The sequence below is a fragment of the Oncorhynchus gorbuscha genome, unplaced genomic scaffold (genome assembly GCF_021184085.1).
Source record: "Oncorhynchus gorbuscha isolate QuinsamMale2020 ecotype Even-year unplaced genomic scaffold, OgorEven_v1.0 Un_scaffold_1162, whole genome shotgun sequence".
In the NCBI taxonomy this organism is placed as follows: Eukaryota; Metazoa; Chordata; class Actinopteri; order Salmoniformes; family Salmonidae; genus Oncorhynchus; species Oncorhynchus gorbuscha.
Genome location: NW_025746027.1, coordinates 140,683 through 158,328, shown reverse-complemented (window position 1 = coordinate 158,328; position 17,646 = coordinate 140,683). Strand labels below are relative to the sequence as shown.

At 45.6% G+C, this 17,646-nt stretch overlaps 1 protein-coding gene across 1 annotated transcript; it reads left to right on the top strand.

Annotated features, from left to right (window-relative positions):
• Nucleotides 1–9,701: 9,701 nt before the first annotated feature.
• On the top strand, nt 9,702–17,066 carry LOC124021687 (G-protein coupled receptor 183-A-like). Its single transcript, XM_046336799.1, has 5 exons — nt 9,702–9,917; nt 10,878–11,053; nt 13,948–14,133; nt 14,359–14,559; nt 16,842–17,066. Exons 1-5 carry the CDS (start codon nt 9,710–9,712, stop codon nt 17,064–17,066), a joined length of 996 nt encoding a protein of 331 aa, XP_046192755.1. The 5' UTR covers nt 9,702–9,709.
• Nucleotides 17,067–17,646: the final 580 nt, after the last annotated feature.

Below are 17,646 nucleotides of genomic sequence, written 5' to 3'. Positions count from 1 at the left end.
TTATCAGGACCACCCCCACCAGGACCACCTTATCAGAACCACCCCCACCAGGACCACCCCCATCAGGACCACCCATACCAGGACCACCCTCACCAGGACCACCTTATCAGAACCACCCCCACCAGGACCACCCCCACCAGGACCAGCCCCACCAGGACCACCCCCACCAGGACCACCCATACCAGGACCACCCCCACCAGGACCACCCCCACCAGAACCACCTTATCAGAACCACCCCCACCAGGACCACCCCCACCAGGACCAGCCCCACCAGGACCACCCCCACCAGGACCACCCATACCAGGACCACCCCCACCAGGACCACCCATACCAGGACCACCCTCACCAGGACCACCCTCACCAGAACCACCTTATCAGGACCACCCCCACCAGGACCACTCCCACCAGGACCACCCTCACCAGAACCACCTTATCAGGACCACCCCCACCAGGACCACCGTCACCAGAACCACCTTATACTGTATACTACACCTGTATACTACACCTGTACACTACACCTGTACACTACACCTGTATACAACACCTGTACACTACACCTGTACACTACACCTGTACACTACACCTGTATACTACACCTGTACACTACACCTGTATACTACACCTGTACACTACACCTGTACACTACACCTGTATACTACACCTGTACACTACACCTGTATACTACACCTGTACACTACACCTGTATACTACACCTGTACACTACACCTGTATACTACACCTGTACACTACACCTGTACACTACACCTGTACCCTACACCTATACACTACACCTGTACACTATACCTGTATACTACACCTGTACACTACACCTGTACACTACACCTGTACACTACACCTGTATACTACACCTGTATACTACACATATATACTACACCTGTACACTACACCTGTACACTACACCTGTACACTACACCTGTATACTACACCTGTATACTACACCTGTACACTACACCTGTACACTACACCTGTATACTACACCTGTACACTACACCTGTATACTAGACCTGTATACTACACCTGTACACTGCACCTGTACACTACACCTGTACACTACACCTGTATACTACACCTGTATACTACACCTGTATACTACACCTGAACACTACACCTGTATACTACACCTGTACACTACACCTGTACACTACACCTGTACACTACACCTGTACACTACACCTGTGCACTACACCTGTATACTACACCTGTACACTACACCTGTACACTACACCTGTACACTACACCTGTATACTACACCTGTATACTACACCTGTACACTACACCTGTATACTACACCTGTACACTACACCTGTACACTACACCTGTACACTACACCTGTATACTACACCTGTATACTACACCTGTACACTACACCTGTATACTACACCTGTACACTACACCTGTATACTACACCTGTATACTACACCTGTATACTAGACCTGTATACTACACCTGTACACTGCACCTGTACACTACACCTGTACACTACACCTGTATACTACACCTGTATACTACACCTGTATACTACACCTGTACACTACACCTGTATACTACACCTGTACACTACACCTGTACACTACACCTGTACACTACACCTGTACACTACACCTGTGCACTACACCTGTATACTACACCTGTACACTACACCTGTATACTACACCTGTACACTACACCTGTACACTACACCTGTATACTACACCTGTATACTACACCTGTACACTACACCTGTACACTACACCTGTATACTACACCTGTACACTACACCTGTATACTAGACCTGTATACTACACCTGTACACTACACCTGTACACTACACCTGTACACTACACCTGTATACTAGACCTGTATACTACACCTGCATACTACACCTGTATACTACACCTGTACACTACACCTGTACACTAGACCTGTATACTACACCTGTACACTACACCTGTATACTACACCTGTACACTACACCTGTATACTACACCTGTACACTACACCTGTACACTACACCTGTATACTACACCTGTATACTACACCTGCACACTACACCTGTACACTACACCTGTATACTACACCTGTATACTACACCTGTACACTACACCTGTACACTACACCTGTATACTACACCTGTATTCTACACCTGTACACTACACCTGTATACTACACAGGTATACTACACCTGTATACTACACTTGTACACTACACCTGTACACTACACCTGTATACTACACCTGTACACTAAACCTAAACACTACACCTGTATACTACACCTGTACACTACACCTGTCTGTCCCCATTGGCTGGTGAAGCATTGAGTTGGAGACTCCAGAGCCGCTGGTGAACAAACACCTGAGCTTCGCTGCACGTCATACACCTGTCTGTCCCCATGGGGTTCACATCCTCTGGGAGATCCTCCCCTCCTCCCCTGTTGTCCACAGTCCCTCAGGCTTCAGATCATGTGTATAAATGAAACTCTTCTCACATTCAGACAGATCCTGGATGATATTATTTCACACTTGGGACGATATAGATCAACTCTGAAGGACATCACCTTCTCTTCGGTAAGTTGAAAATCCCTGATACAAAATCATGTGTTAAAGGTGCTTCTGTGTTTTGTATGGAAGGTGTGGAATCAACGCACACAACGAGTGTATCTCACTGAATGCTCTGCATCGATGGGGTATGTTCATGTAGATGCTGTGGGTTAACAGCGGATGGGGTATGTTCATGTAGATGATGTGGGTTAACAGCGGATGGGGTATGTTCATGTAGATGCTGTGGGTTAACAGCGGATGGGGTATGTTCATGTAGATGCTGTGGGTTAACAGCGGATGGGGTATGTTCATGTAGATGTAGATGCTGTGGGTTAACAGCGGATGGGGTATGTTCATGTAGATACTGTGGGTTAACAGCGGATGGGGTATGTTCATGTAGATACTGTGGGTTAACAGCGGATGGGGTATGTTCATGTAGATGCTGTGGGTTAACAGCGGATGGGGTATGTTCATGTAGATGCTGTGGGTTAACAGCGGATGGGGTATGTTCATGTAGATGCTGTGGGTTAACAGCGGATGGGGTATGTTCATGTAGATACTGTGGGTTAACAGCGGATGGGGTATGTTCATGTAGATACTGTGGGTTAACAGCGGATGGGGTATGTTCATGTAGATGCTGTGGGTTAACAGCGGATGGGGTATGTTCATGTAGATACTGTGGGTTAACAGCGGATGGGGTATGTTCATGTAGATGCTGTGGGTTAACAGCGGATGGGGTATGTTCATGTAGATGCTGTGGGTTAACAGCGGATGGGGTATGTTCATGTAGATGCTGTGGGTTAACAGCGGATGGGGTATGTTCATGTAGATGCTGTGGGTTAACAGCGGATGGGGTATGTTCATGTAGATGCTGTGGGTTAACAGCGGATGGGGTATGTTCATGTAGATGCTGTGGGTTAACAGCGGATGGGGTATGTTCATGTAGATGCTGTGGGTTAACAGCGGATGGGGTATGTTCATGTAGATGCTGTGGGTTAACAGCGGATGGGGTATGTTCATGTAGATACTGTGGGTTAACAGCGGATGGGGTATGTTCATGTAGATGCTGTGGGTTAACAGCGGATGGGGTATGTTCATGTAGATGCTGTGGGTTAACAGCGGATGGGGTATGTTCATGTAGATGCTGTGGGTTAACAGCGGATGGGGTATGTTCATGTAGATACTGTGGTAAGGGCTCCATTCAATCCGTATCGCAGACGTTCAGCTTTACAGCTTGATTGACATGTAAGGGCGATGTTCTGGTGGGTCCTGTTAGCGGGGGACTGCATTCACAGTAAACACTACAATATAACTGTGAAGGTGATCTGAAATGTTTCAGTCATACAGAATGAAGAAAGCCCTAAAGATGCATTCACAGTAAACACTACAATATAACTGTGAAGGTGATCTGAAATGTTTCAGTCATACAGAATGAAGAGAGCCCTAAAGATGCATTCACAGTAAACACTACAATATAACTGTGAAGGTGATCTGAAATGTTTCAGTCATACAGAATGAAGAGAGCCCTAAAGATGCATTCACAGTAAACACTACAATATAACTGTAAAGGTGATCTGAAATGTTTCAGTCATACAGAATGAAGAAAGCCCTAAAGATGCATTCACAGTAAACACTACAATATAACTGTGAAGGTGATCTGAAATGTTTCAGTCATACAGAATGAAGAAAGCCCTAAAGATGCATTCACAGTAAACACTGCAATATAACTGTCAAGGTGATCTGAAATGTTTCAGTCATACAGAATGAAGAGAGCCCTAAAGATGCATTCACAGTAAACACTACAATATAACTGTGAAGGTGATCTGAAATGTTTCAGTCATACAGAATGAAGAAAGCCCTAAAGATGCAATCAGCAGTTAAAAACATCAACAAATAGTTGTTTTCGGTAAAAAGCTGAGGGGTTGTGGGGGCTGGAGACACACTGCTATGGAAGCAAAGGACTAAATCCATGATATCAACATTTGATCGTTTTAAAAAACCAGGTTTTGAGGTTTGTTTACATTTACTTTGTCTACAAAACATTGGAGTAAAACAAGATCATGTTTGGGGTTTCTGATGGGGTTGTGACTGTTGAACTAAGCTGATGAGGCATTAAATAAGTTTTATTCTTCACGAATATATGGGTATCTATTATTAATTTAGTCCCAAGAAAATGGATGTAGCAATGGCTGATTGTCCCTTAAAGAATAGTTGGTAAATCATCTAGTCTTTTATTTCCCGTAAGTCAGGAGAAAGTTACTGCGGTATATTATCATTTAACCCATCCATTCTATTTGACTCATGTAAAATTAGATTTAAATATTCTTTCTAAATGACGTTTCTATTCAACACAACCAGTTATTACACAAGGACTTGTAATTCTGTGATATTTAGTCGCTGCTTCCTGAACCCAAACCGTTCTACCCATCAGCCGTCCTGTTCACCGGTTGTTATGACTGGAGGATGAAAAACACAGTTTGTTAAAGCCCGGCTTCTCTAGGGAGTCGGTGTGACAAACAGCCTCTCCTCTCCGTGTGTTCATCTGACTGAGTGGTCCCACTGGAGAGGTTCTGCCCTGGGGGGACAGAGAGAGGGGGGTACATACGTCTTCAGGTCTCAGGTGAGGTCATTCACAACACATCTCATGTGGTTCGCTGAAACATCTCTGGATACAGAGTAGATGCCTATAAGGGACTGAGACAGGGACAGGGAGCCATTTCAGTGACAGAATTTAATCATTTTGATTTTGGGTCTAAGGTATTGAATGTGGGTTTAAGGTATTGAATTTGGGTTTAAGGTATTGAACTTGGGTTTAAGGTATTGAACTTGGGTTTAAGGTATTGAATTTGGGTTTAAGGGATTGAATGTGGGTTTAAGGTATTGAATTTGGGTTTAAGGTATTGAATGTGGGTTTAAGGTATTGAATTTGGGTTTAAGGTATTGAATTGGGGTTTAAGGTATTGAATTTGGGTCTAAGGTATTGAATTTGGGTTTAAGGTATTGCATTTGGGTCTAAGGTATTGAATTTGGGTTTAAGGTATTGAATTTGGGTTTAAGGTATTGCATTTGGGTCTAAGGTATTGAATTTGGGTTAAGGTATTGAATTTGGGTTTAAGGTATTGCATTTGGGTCTAAGGTATTGAATTTGGGTTTAAGGTATTGAATTTGGGTTTAAGGTATTGAATTTGGGTCTAAGGTATTGAATTTGGGTTTAAGGTATTGAATTTGGGTTTAAGGTATTGAATTTGGGTTAAGGTATTGAATTTGAATGTAATATTTGTTTATGTTTGAAAGGCAACATGACTCAAACTATCTATTTTGTTCTCATTAGTCCACTGTTGATACAGTCCCAAAATGATTTGCATGTCAGCAGTCAAGCAATTTTAATTGAATAATGTTTTTGTTAAGTGCAATTTGCATCATTATAACACGTTTCTTCTTAAAAGTCCAGTATCTTGACAACTTGACTGCTGACGTGAAACATTTAGGGACTGTATCAACAATGAACTGATCAACGTTTCGTATATTCAACTTCTCAGATGCATTCTGATTCAGTTTTCAAATTCAGTTCTCTAAATTCAGGTCCAAAACCAGAGACAACATCCTGGTACTTTGCCAACCAGGAAACGTAGAGGTCAAAGATGAAGAGCCTGGTACTGTTAATATGGACTTTATAGCAGGTTGTCAAAGATGAAGAGCCTGGTACTGTTAATATGGACTTTACAGCAGGTTGTCAAAGATGAAGAGCCCCTGGTACTGTTAATATGGACTATACAGCAGGTTGTCAAATATGAAGAGCCCCTGGTACTGTTAATATGGACTTTACAGCAGGTTGTCAAAGATGAAGAGCCTGGTACTGTTAATATGGACTTTATAGCAGGTTGTCAAAGATGAAGAGCCCCTGGTACTGTTTATATGGACTATACAGCAGGTTGTCAAATATGAAGAGCCCCTGGTACTGTTTATATGGACTTTACAGCAAAAGATACATCAAAGATATGTATGTAGTGGATGGCTAAGATACAGTAGCATCGACCTGTTGGAGCAGCATCGCTACTGCCTTCCCCAAACCTGTTGGAGCAGCATCAATACTGCCTTTCCCAGACCTGTTGGAGTAGCATCAATACTGCCTTTCCCAGATCTGTTGGAGCAGCATCAATACTGCCTTCCCCAGACCTGTTGGAGTAGCATCAATACTGCCTTTCCCAGATCTGTTGGAGCAGCATCAATACTGCCTTCCCCAGACCTGTTGGAGTAGCATTGATACTGCCTTTCCCAGATCTGTTGGAGCAGCATCAATACTGCCTTCCCCAAACCTGTTGGAGTAGCATCAATACTGCCTTCCCCAGACCTGTTGGAGCAGCATTGATACTGCCTTCCCCAGCTCTGATGGAGTAGTAGCAATACTGCCTTTCCCAGATCTGTTGGAGTAGCATCAATACTGCCTTCCCCAGACCTGTTGGAGTAGCAGCAATACTGCCTTCCCCAGACCTGTTGGAGTAGCAGCAATACTGCCTTCCCCAGACCTGTTTGAGCAGCATTGATACTGCCTTCCCCAGACCTGTTCAAGCAGCATTGATACTGCCTTCCCCAGACCTGATGGAGTAGCATTGATACTGCCTTCCCCAGACCTGTTGGAGTAGCATTAATACTGCCTTCCCCAGACCTGTTTAGAGACCTGCAAGTCCTTTTATCCAGGTGCAATAGGGGCGGTCCTCGTCTCCCAGTGGTCCTCAGGCGAGGGTGTATTCCCTGTGCACACAGTTTAATTCTCCAGAGAACATCCGTTCTGGGTAAAGAGAAACCTTCCCTATAGTCCCTAATTGAGCCAGAATAACAGAACAGTTCCCTGTGCACACAGTTTACACATTGTTTCAGCTCTCGAAAGTGTTCTATCGTGTCATTGGAGACTGTCAGTTCCACAGAGAGCTCCTTGGTAGAGCCAGAATAACAGAACAATAGCCTGCAGGGAGGCCCGTTTGCTGTTTATCAGCTGTCTGTGTGACTGAAGAGGATCGTGACACAGAGGCCCACACGTACTGCAGCTCAGCTGAGAGTCTCTGGTTTAATTACGAGAACACTCGCTGGGAAGGAACTTTCTGCTAAAGGGTCAGACCGCAGTTTGAACAATAACCAAGCGGTACCCAGCCACTTGGCCATTTGGTTAACAGGCGAGGGATGGGGTTTGAGAAATATAGCCACTTAAATTCACAGACAGAGCTATGGGTACAAGGACTGACCATCCATGATATCAACATTATAGTTTTAACCCGTGTTTTGAGGCTGTACAGTAGTTTGTTTACATTTACTTTGTTTACAAACATTGTATTAAAAAAAGGTTATATTTTGGGTTCTGATGGGGAATGACAGCTGAACTAAGCTCATGAGGAATTTATACATTTTATTCTGCAAGAATCAACGGCTAAATATTATTCATTTAACAGCTCAAAAAAAGGGAGGGTTCAACTCCGGGTTGGTCCTTTAAAGGTCCAATGCAGCCCTTTTTATCTCAATATCAAATCCTTTCTGAGTAACAATTAACTTACCTTACTGTGATAGTTTTACATTAATATTTGTCAAACATTTACAAAATGTGCTTTTTAGCAACAACAACAAAAAATTCGAGCAATACATTTTTCTTTGACTGTCTGGGATTCTGAATGAGGTTTGAAACTCTCTTTGTCACCGGTCTATTACAACGTATACCGCCTGGTGACGTCACCGGTCTATTACAACGTATACCGCCTGGTGACGCCACCGGTCTATTACAACGTATACCGCCTGGTGACGTCACCGGTCTATTACAACGTATACCGCCTGGTGACGTCACCGGTCTATTACAACGTATACCGCCTGGTGACGTCACCGGTCTATTACAACGTATACCGCCTGGTGACGTCACCGGTCTATTACAACGTATACCGCCTGGTGACGTCACCGGTCTATTACAACGTATACCGCCTGGTGACGTCACCGGTCTATTACAACGTATACCGCCTGGTGACGTCACCGGTCTATTACAACGTATACCGCCTGGTGACGTCACCGGTCTATTACAACGTATACCGCCTGGTGACGTCACCGGTCTATTACAACGTATACCGCCTGGTGACGTCACCGGTCTATTACAACGTATACCGCCTGGTGACGTCACCGGTCTATTACAACGTATACCGCCTGGTGACGTCACCGGTCTATTACAACGTATACCGCCTGGTGACGTCACCGGTCTATTACAACGTATACCGCCTGGTGACGTCACCGGTCTATTACAACGTATACCGCCTGGTGACGTCACCGGTCTATTACAACGTATACCGCCTGGTGACGTCACCGGTCTATTACAACGTATACCGCCTGGTGACGTCACCGGTCTATTACAACGTATACCGCCTGGTGACGTCACCGGTCTATTACAACGTATACCGCCTGGTGACGTCACCGGTCTATTACAACGTATACCGCCTGGTGACGTCACCGGTCTATTACAACGTATACCGCCTGGTGACGTCACCGGTCTATTACAACGTATACCGCCTGGTGACGTCACCGGTCTATTACAACGTATACCGCCTGGTGATGTCACCGGTCAAGCTGAAACCCAAAACCTGAAACTCTATCTATTAGTAGGTAGATTATATTTTATACCAGCAACTAATAGAAAATAACACTAATACATATTTTCACACTTTTACAGTGTTAGTTTCATCAGCTGGTGTACAATATGATACAAAACACAGAAAAAGCTTAATTTTGACTGCTCTGGGCCTTAATAAGGTGCTACACCATGATGTTAAAGGGGACTATATATATACAGATATATTTGACATGAAAACATTGGCAAATGGAAGCATACTTAGTGATGCTTAATTCCTTAGTTGTGGGTCAGTTCCCCACTATAAGGTTAAACTAGGACTTTGGAGATTAACACATATACAATCATCTAAATGAGATTTTACTATGGACATTTGCTGGATAATTTATGCATTATGTTGATTATTCATGACGGTTTGTCATACTGTACATCTATTAGTGACAGACCATGGTTGCACACCTGTCAAATTTAACCCTTAGTTATAATGTATTATGTATATACTAGATCAATTCATAAATCAATCTCCATCAGTCTTGTTTAATCTGACCTCTGACCTCTGCGGTGTGTAAAGTAAACCATGGAGGATCCTCTCACTCTATATTCATCACTCAACACCACCAGCCTCCCCACTGCTCTCCACAGTGCTGTTACTGACCTCGTGACCAACGCTACGGTCAAACCCTTCAGTGTGTTTCATGGGTGTGAGGAGAATGTGTCAGGGATCCTCTTCGACCTGTCTGTTCAGACCTTCAACGTGTTCCTGGGACTCCCCGCTAACATCTTAGGTAGGTAGCCCAGAGGTTACAGAGGTAAGAGCAGTAGCCGTAAGGTTGCTGATTCCAATCCCAGGAACTATCTTGTACCATTGTATCTTTCCAGGGTATTGACCCTTGACCCTATACTCCTTCCAGTGTGTTTATATTTACATAATTCCAGGGTATTGACCCTTGACCCTATACTCCTTCCAGTGTGCTTATATTTACATAATTCCAGGGTATTGACCCCTGACCCTATACTCCTTTCAGTGTGCTTATAGTTACATAATTCCAGGGTATTGATCCCTGACCCTATACTCCTTCCAGTGTGCTTATATTTACATAATTCCAGGGTATTGACCCCTGACCTTATACTCCTTCCAGTGTGTTTATATTTACATAATTCCAGGGTATTGACCCCTGACCCTATACTCCTTCCAGTGTGCTTATATTTACATAATTCCAGGGTATTGACCCCTGACCTTATACTCCTTCCAGTGTGTTTATATTTACATATCTCCAGGGTATTGACCCTTGACCCTATACTCCTTCCAGTGTGTTTATATTTACATAATTCCAGGGTATTGACCCCTGACCCTATACTCCTTCCAGTGTGCTTATAGTTACATAATTCCAGGGTATTGACCCCTGACCCTATACTCCTTCCAGTGTGCTTATATTTACATAATTCCAGGTTATTGACCCCTGACCCTATACTCCTTCCAGTGTGCTTATATTTACATAATTCCAGGGTATTGACCCCTGACCCTATACTCCTTCCAGTGTGTTTATATTTACATATCTCCAGGGTATTGACCCCTGACACTATACTCCTTCCAGTGTGTTTATATTTACATAATTCCAGGGTATTGACCCTGACCTATACTCCTTCCAGTGTGTTATATTTTGGGTGTCGGGAGCAGGGAAACATTTCTGTCTCTGACGGACTATGAAACTAGCTAATAACATTGTTGTCTTGCCTTGTGGTAGTCATGGTGATTCTGGTCCGTAACCGTAAGGAGCCGTCCTCCTCAGACATCTTCCTGGGCTGTCTGGCCTTCATGGACGCTTACTTTGGCTTCATGGTCCCCTTCAGCTATCTGAACATCTACTACTGGCACAGCAAGGATGTCTGGTCCGCTCTCATGTTCTCCTTCGGCGTCAAGGTGCAGGGCTATTGGATAACAGAGAATTTAATGTATCTGGATTCTGGAATTTCAGCGTCTGAGATTGTACCCTGTTACATAGCATACTACTTTTGACCAGAACCCTATGGACACCCCTATGGACACCCTTATGGACACCCCTATAGACACCCCTATAGACACCCCTATGGACACCCTTATGGACACCCTTATGGACACCCCTATGGACACCCCTATGGACACCCCTATGGACACCCCTTTGGACACCCCTATGGACACCCTTATGGACATCCCTTGGACACCCCTATTGACACCCCTATAGACACCCCTATAGACACCCCTATAGACACCCCCATGGACACCCCTAGGGACACCCCTATGGACACCCCTATAGACACCCCTATGGACACCCTTATGGACACCCCTTTGGACACCCCTTGGGACACTCCTATAGACACCCCAATTGACATCCTTATAGACACCCCCATTGACATCCTTATAGACACCCCCATGGACACCCCTATGAACACCCCATGGACACCCTTACAGACACACCTATAGAAACACTTATAGACACAACTATAGACACCACTATGGACACCACTATGGACACCCCTATAGACACCCCTATGGACACCCTTATGGACACCCCATGGAGACCCCTATAGGCACCCTTATAGACACCCCTATGGACATCCCATGGACACCCCTATAGACACCCCTATAGACACCCCCATGGACACCCTTATGGACACCCTTATGGACACCCCTATAGACACCCCTATAGACACCCCTATAGACACCTCCATGGACACCCCTATGGACACCCCTATAGACACCCCTATAGACACCCCCATGGACACCCTTATGGACACCCCTATAGACACCCCCATGGACACCCCTATGGACACCCTTATGGACACCCCAATGGACACCCCTATAGACACCCCCATGGACACCCCCATGGACACCCTTATGGACACCCCCATGGACACCCCATGGACACCCCATGGACACCCCTATAGACACCCTTATAGACACCCCTATGGACACCCTCATGGACACCCCATGGACACCCCTATAGGCACCCCTATATACACCCCTATGGACACCCCTATGGACACCCCTATATACACCCTTATAGACACCATTATATACACCCTTATAGACACCCCTATGGACACCCCTATGGACACCCATATAGACACCCTTATAGACACCCCTATGGACACCCTTATGGACACCCCTATAGGCACCGCTATAGAAACCCTTATGGACACCCCATGGACACCCCTATAGGCACCCCTATAGACACCCCCATGGACACCCCCATGGACACCCCTATATACACCCTTATAGACACCCCCATTGACATCCTTATAGACACCCACATGGACACCCCTATGAACACCCCATGGACACCCCCATGGACACCCTTACAGACACACCTATAGACACCCCTATAGAAACACTTATAGACACAACTATAGACACCACTATGGACACCACTATGGACACCCCTATAGACACCCCTATGGACACCCTTATGGACACCCCATGGACACCCCTATAGACACCCCTATAGACACCCCTATAGACACCCCCATGGACACCCCTATGGACACCCCTATAGACACCCCTATAGACACCCCCATGGACACCCTTATGGACACCCCTATAGACACCCCCATGGACACCCCTATGGACACCCTTATGGACACCCCAATGGACACCCCTATAGACACCCCCATGGACACCCCTATGGACACCCTTATGGACACCCCCATGGACACCCCATGGACACCCTTATATACACCCTTATAGACACCCCTATGGACACCCCTATAGACACCCTTATAGACACCCCTATGGACACCCTTATGGACACCCCTATAGGCACCACTATAGACACCCTTATGGACACCCCATGGGCACCCCTATAGGCACCCCTATAGACACCCCCATGGACACCCCCATGGACACCCCTATATACACCCTTATAGACACCCCTATGGACACCCTTATGGACATCCCTTGGACACCCCTATAGACACCCCTATAGACACCCTTATGGACATCCCTTGGACACCCTTATAGACACCCCTATAGACACCCTTATGGACATCCCATGGACACCCCATGGACACCCCTATAGACACCCTTATGGACACCCCTATAGACACCCCTATAGACACCCCTATAGACACCCCCATGGACACCCCTATAGACACCCTTATAGACACCCCTATAGACACCCTTATGGACGCCCCATGGACACCCCTATAGACACCCCTATGGACACCCCTATAAACACCTCTATGGACACCCCTATAGACACCCCTATGGACACCCCTATAAACACCCCTATGGACACCTCTATGGACACCCCTATAGACACCCCTATGGACACCCCTATAGACACCCTTATAGACACCCCTATAGACACCCCCATGGACACCAATATGGGCCCTGGTCAAAAGAAGTACATTATGTGAACATATGTTGTAGAGGTTAAATCCAAAATGACACTCAATTCCCTACATAGTGCTCGTTGGGCTCTGGTCAAATGTAGTGCACTATATAGGGTATAGGGGGCCACTATCTTGTACGTAACATCTCATCTGTGACATTTGACAATACGTAAACTTGTTTTTCTCCACCTCCTCCTTTTCCTCCACTTCCTTGTCCTCCTTCCTATTCTCCTCCTCCTCCACCTCCTTCTCCTCCTTCCTATTCTCCTCCTCCTCCACCTCCTTCTCCTCCTTCCTATTCTCCTCCTCCTCCACCTCCTTCTCCTCCTTCCTATTCTCCTCCTCCACCTCCTTTTCCTCCTTCCTATTCTCCTCCTCCTTCCTATTCTCCTTCTCCTCCTCCCCCTCCTCCTCCTCCTTTTTCTCCACTTTCTTCTCGTCCAGGACACCAGCGGTCCTCTGTTCCTGTCCTGTATCTGTTTGGATCGGTTCGTGGCGGTCCTCTTCCCTCTATCCTACGGCCAGCTGAAGGACACCAAGTACAGGGTGTCTCTCTCGGCGGTGGTCCTGGGGCTCACCTTCACCTACGCCTCCGCCAAGACCATCGGGGGCCTGCACAACTTCGAGAAGGTCAATCCATAAATCAATAGATGAATCAATCAATCCCACTTTATTGTATAGCACATATTGGACAAAAGTAGCAGTAACACTTCACAGTATAACATAATAAATACATAACGTAAATCAATTAATAAAAACAACTAAAACAAAAAGTTAAAGTTAAAACACGAAATAAAAACACGGCCAAAAAGGTGCATTTGCATATTTCTTTGATAAATCTTCTGCTACCCTCAGGTCTTCACAGGGACGATCCTGGCAACGTTTGGATGGATGGTGTTGTGTAACGGAGCCATCCTGGTGGCCCTGAAGAGGTCTAGTGGCTCTGGGAAGGACGACATGCACCCCATGAAGAAGAAAGCCTTCAAGATGGTGAAGTCGGTCCTGTCCATCATCGTGTTCAACTACTTGCCTCCGGTGGCTCTGTTCCCTTTTGAGGTGATGACCTGGGTGGGGAATTGTCCATCGAAATAGAATAGATAGAATCACAGACCCATTGACTTCTCCCATTGACCCATTGACTTGACTCCTATTGACTCATTGACCCATTGACTTGACTCCTATTGACTCATTGACCCATTGTTTTGACTCACATTGATTCCATTGAATCACAGACCAATTGACTTGACTCTCATTGACTCATTGACTCATTGACTCTCCTTTGAATCACAGATCCATTGACTTGACTCTCATTGACCCATTGACTTGACTCCCATCGACTCATTGACCCATTGATTTGACTCCCATTGACTCATTGACCCATTGACTTGACTCCCAATGACTCATTGACCCATTGTTTTGACTCACATTGACTCCCATTGAATCACAGACCCATTGACCCATTGACTTGACTCCCATTGACTCATTGACTTGACTCCTATTGACTCATTGACCCATTGACTTGACTCCTATTGACTCATTGACCCATTGTTTTGACTCACATTGATTCCATTGAATCACAGACCAATTGACTTGACTCTCATTGACTCATTGACTCATTGACGACTCCCTTTGAATCACAGATCCATTGACTTGACTCTCATTGACCCATTGACTTGACTCCCATCGACTCATTGACCCATTGATTTGACTCCCATTGACTCATTGACCCATTGACTTGACTCCCAATGACTCATTGACCCATTGTTTTGACTCACATTGACTCCCATTGAATCACAGACCCATTGACCCATTGACTTGACTCCCATTGACTCATTGACTTGACTCCCAATGACTCATTGACCCATTGACTTGACTCCCATTGACTCATTGACCCATTGACTTGAATGAGGACTCCCGTTCTAGTGATTATATTTCTTGTCCTTGATGATGTTGCCTGATGTATAAAGACACATTCCTAGATGGCTTGTCTACAGGTCTGAACAGTAACAGTAACTTTCCCCCCAAATCCCATGTTTGCTAGAAATCCTGGTTGGAAGATTCCCAGAATAGGAAGGAATTAACAGGAAACCCAGAATACCCAACAAGGATTTCTGGAAAAACCTGTGAATGTTGGGAAAGTCACCAGAGCGTTGCAACCCTACAGTAGCACTGTCCTCAGTGATGTTGGGAAAGTCACCAGAGCGTTGCAACCCTACAGTAGCACTGTCCTCAGTGATGTTGGGAAAGTCACCAGAGCGTTGCAACCCTACAGTAGCACTGTCCTCAGTGATGTTGGGAAAGTCACCAGAGCGTTGCAACCCTACAGTAGCACTGTCCTCAGTGATGTTGGGAAAGTCACCAGAGCGTTGCAACCCTACAGTAGCACTGTCCTCAGTGATGTTGGGAAAGTCACCAGAGCGTTGCAACCCTACAGTAGCACTGTCCTCAGTGATGTTGGGAAAGTCACCAGAGCGTTGCAACCCTACAGTAGCACTGTCCTCAGTGATGTTGGGAAAGTCACCAGAGCGTTGCAACCCTACAGTAGCACTGTCCTCAGTGATGTTGGGAAAGTCACCAGAGCGTTGCAACCCTACAGTAGCACTGTCCTCAGTGATGTTGGGAAAGTCACCAGAGCGTTGCAACCCTACAGTAGCACTGTCCTCAGTGATGTTGGGAAAGTCACCAGAGCGTTGCAACCCTACAGTAGCACTGTCCTCAGTGATGTTGGGAAAGTCACCAGAGCGTTGCAACCCTACAGTAGCACTGTCCTCAGTGATGTTGGGAAAGTCACCAGAGCGTTGCAACCCTACAGTAGCACTGTCCTCAGTGATGTTGGGAAAGTCACCAGAGCGTTGCAACCCTACAGTAGCACTGTCCTCAGTGATGTTGGGAAAGTCACCAGAGCGTTGCAACCCTACAGTAGCACTGTCCTCAGTGATGTTGGGAAAGTCACCAGAGCGTTGCAACCCTACAGTAGCACTGTCCTCAGTGATGTTGGGAAAGTCACCAGAGCGTTGCAACCCTACAGTAGCACTGTCCTCAGTGATGTTGGGAAAGTCACCAGAGCGTTGCAACCCTACAGTAGCACTGTCCTCAGTGATGTTGGGAAAGTCACCAGAGCGTTGCAACCCTACAGTAGCACTGTCCTCAGTGATGTTGGGAAAGTCACCAGAGCGTTGCAACCCTACAGTAGCACTGTCCTCTGTGATGTTGGGAAAGTCACCAGAGCGTTGCAACCCTACAGTAGCACTGTCCTCTGTGATGTTGCCAGATGAACAAAGATACAATCCTGTTATATTTGTTGCACGGCAGTTGAGTGTTCTGATGTCCCCTTCCAGGACCACTACCCTCCGGATACGTTCCGCTGCCTGGTGCAGCCGGTGGGGTACGCCTTCGTTAACATCAGCAGTAGTATCCAGCCCATCATCTACCTCTCTAGACTGGAGAAGATCCCTTTCCTCCCTGAGGCCTGGAGCAAGTGGGGCTCCTCCTCCTCCTCCAAGGTGAAGGGCAAGGAGGTGAAGGACAAGGAGGTGAAGGTGGAGACCATCTCGCCTGCCTGAATGGTGAACGGGCATCAACGTTTCTTGTGAAATTAAGTGATAGGTTCTCAAAACACAGTTGTTATAAATGTATCAACTGGACGATGGAATACAATGAATGGCCAGGAAACAATGGATGACAGTAATGTGCTTACATTCCACATAGCTAATATATATCCTGTATATGGTATAGGTTAAGGAGAAACAACAAAAATCTCAAACAAATCTCTCTCTCACTTCCTGGAACTATTACGTTAGGACTGAGACGACATCGTGTGTACAACATGAGAACTACATGTCACACCTGTAAAATACTCAATATGTTTTGTGTGAATCATTTGGAGGGAAATAAATACGTAATAAAGCTCTTATAAACAGTTATTTTTCCAGTGTTTTGTTTTCCAGTTTTCTTAGAAATGTATAATGATGATATGTTATGATGGAGAGAAGAACCAGATCATTAGTCTGTTATTATGGAGAGAGAACCAGATGATGTCTAGTCTGTTATGATGGAGAGGAGAACCAGATCATTAGTCTGTTATGATGGAGAGGAGAACCAGATGATTAGTCTGTTATGATGGAGAGGAGTACCAGATCATTA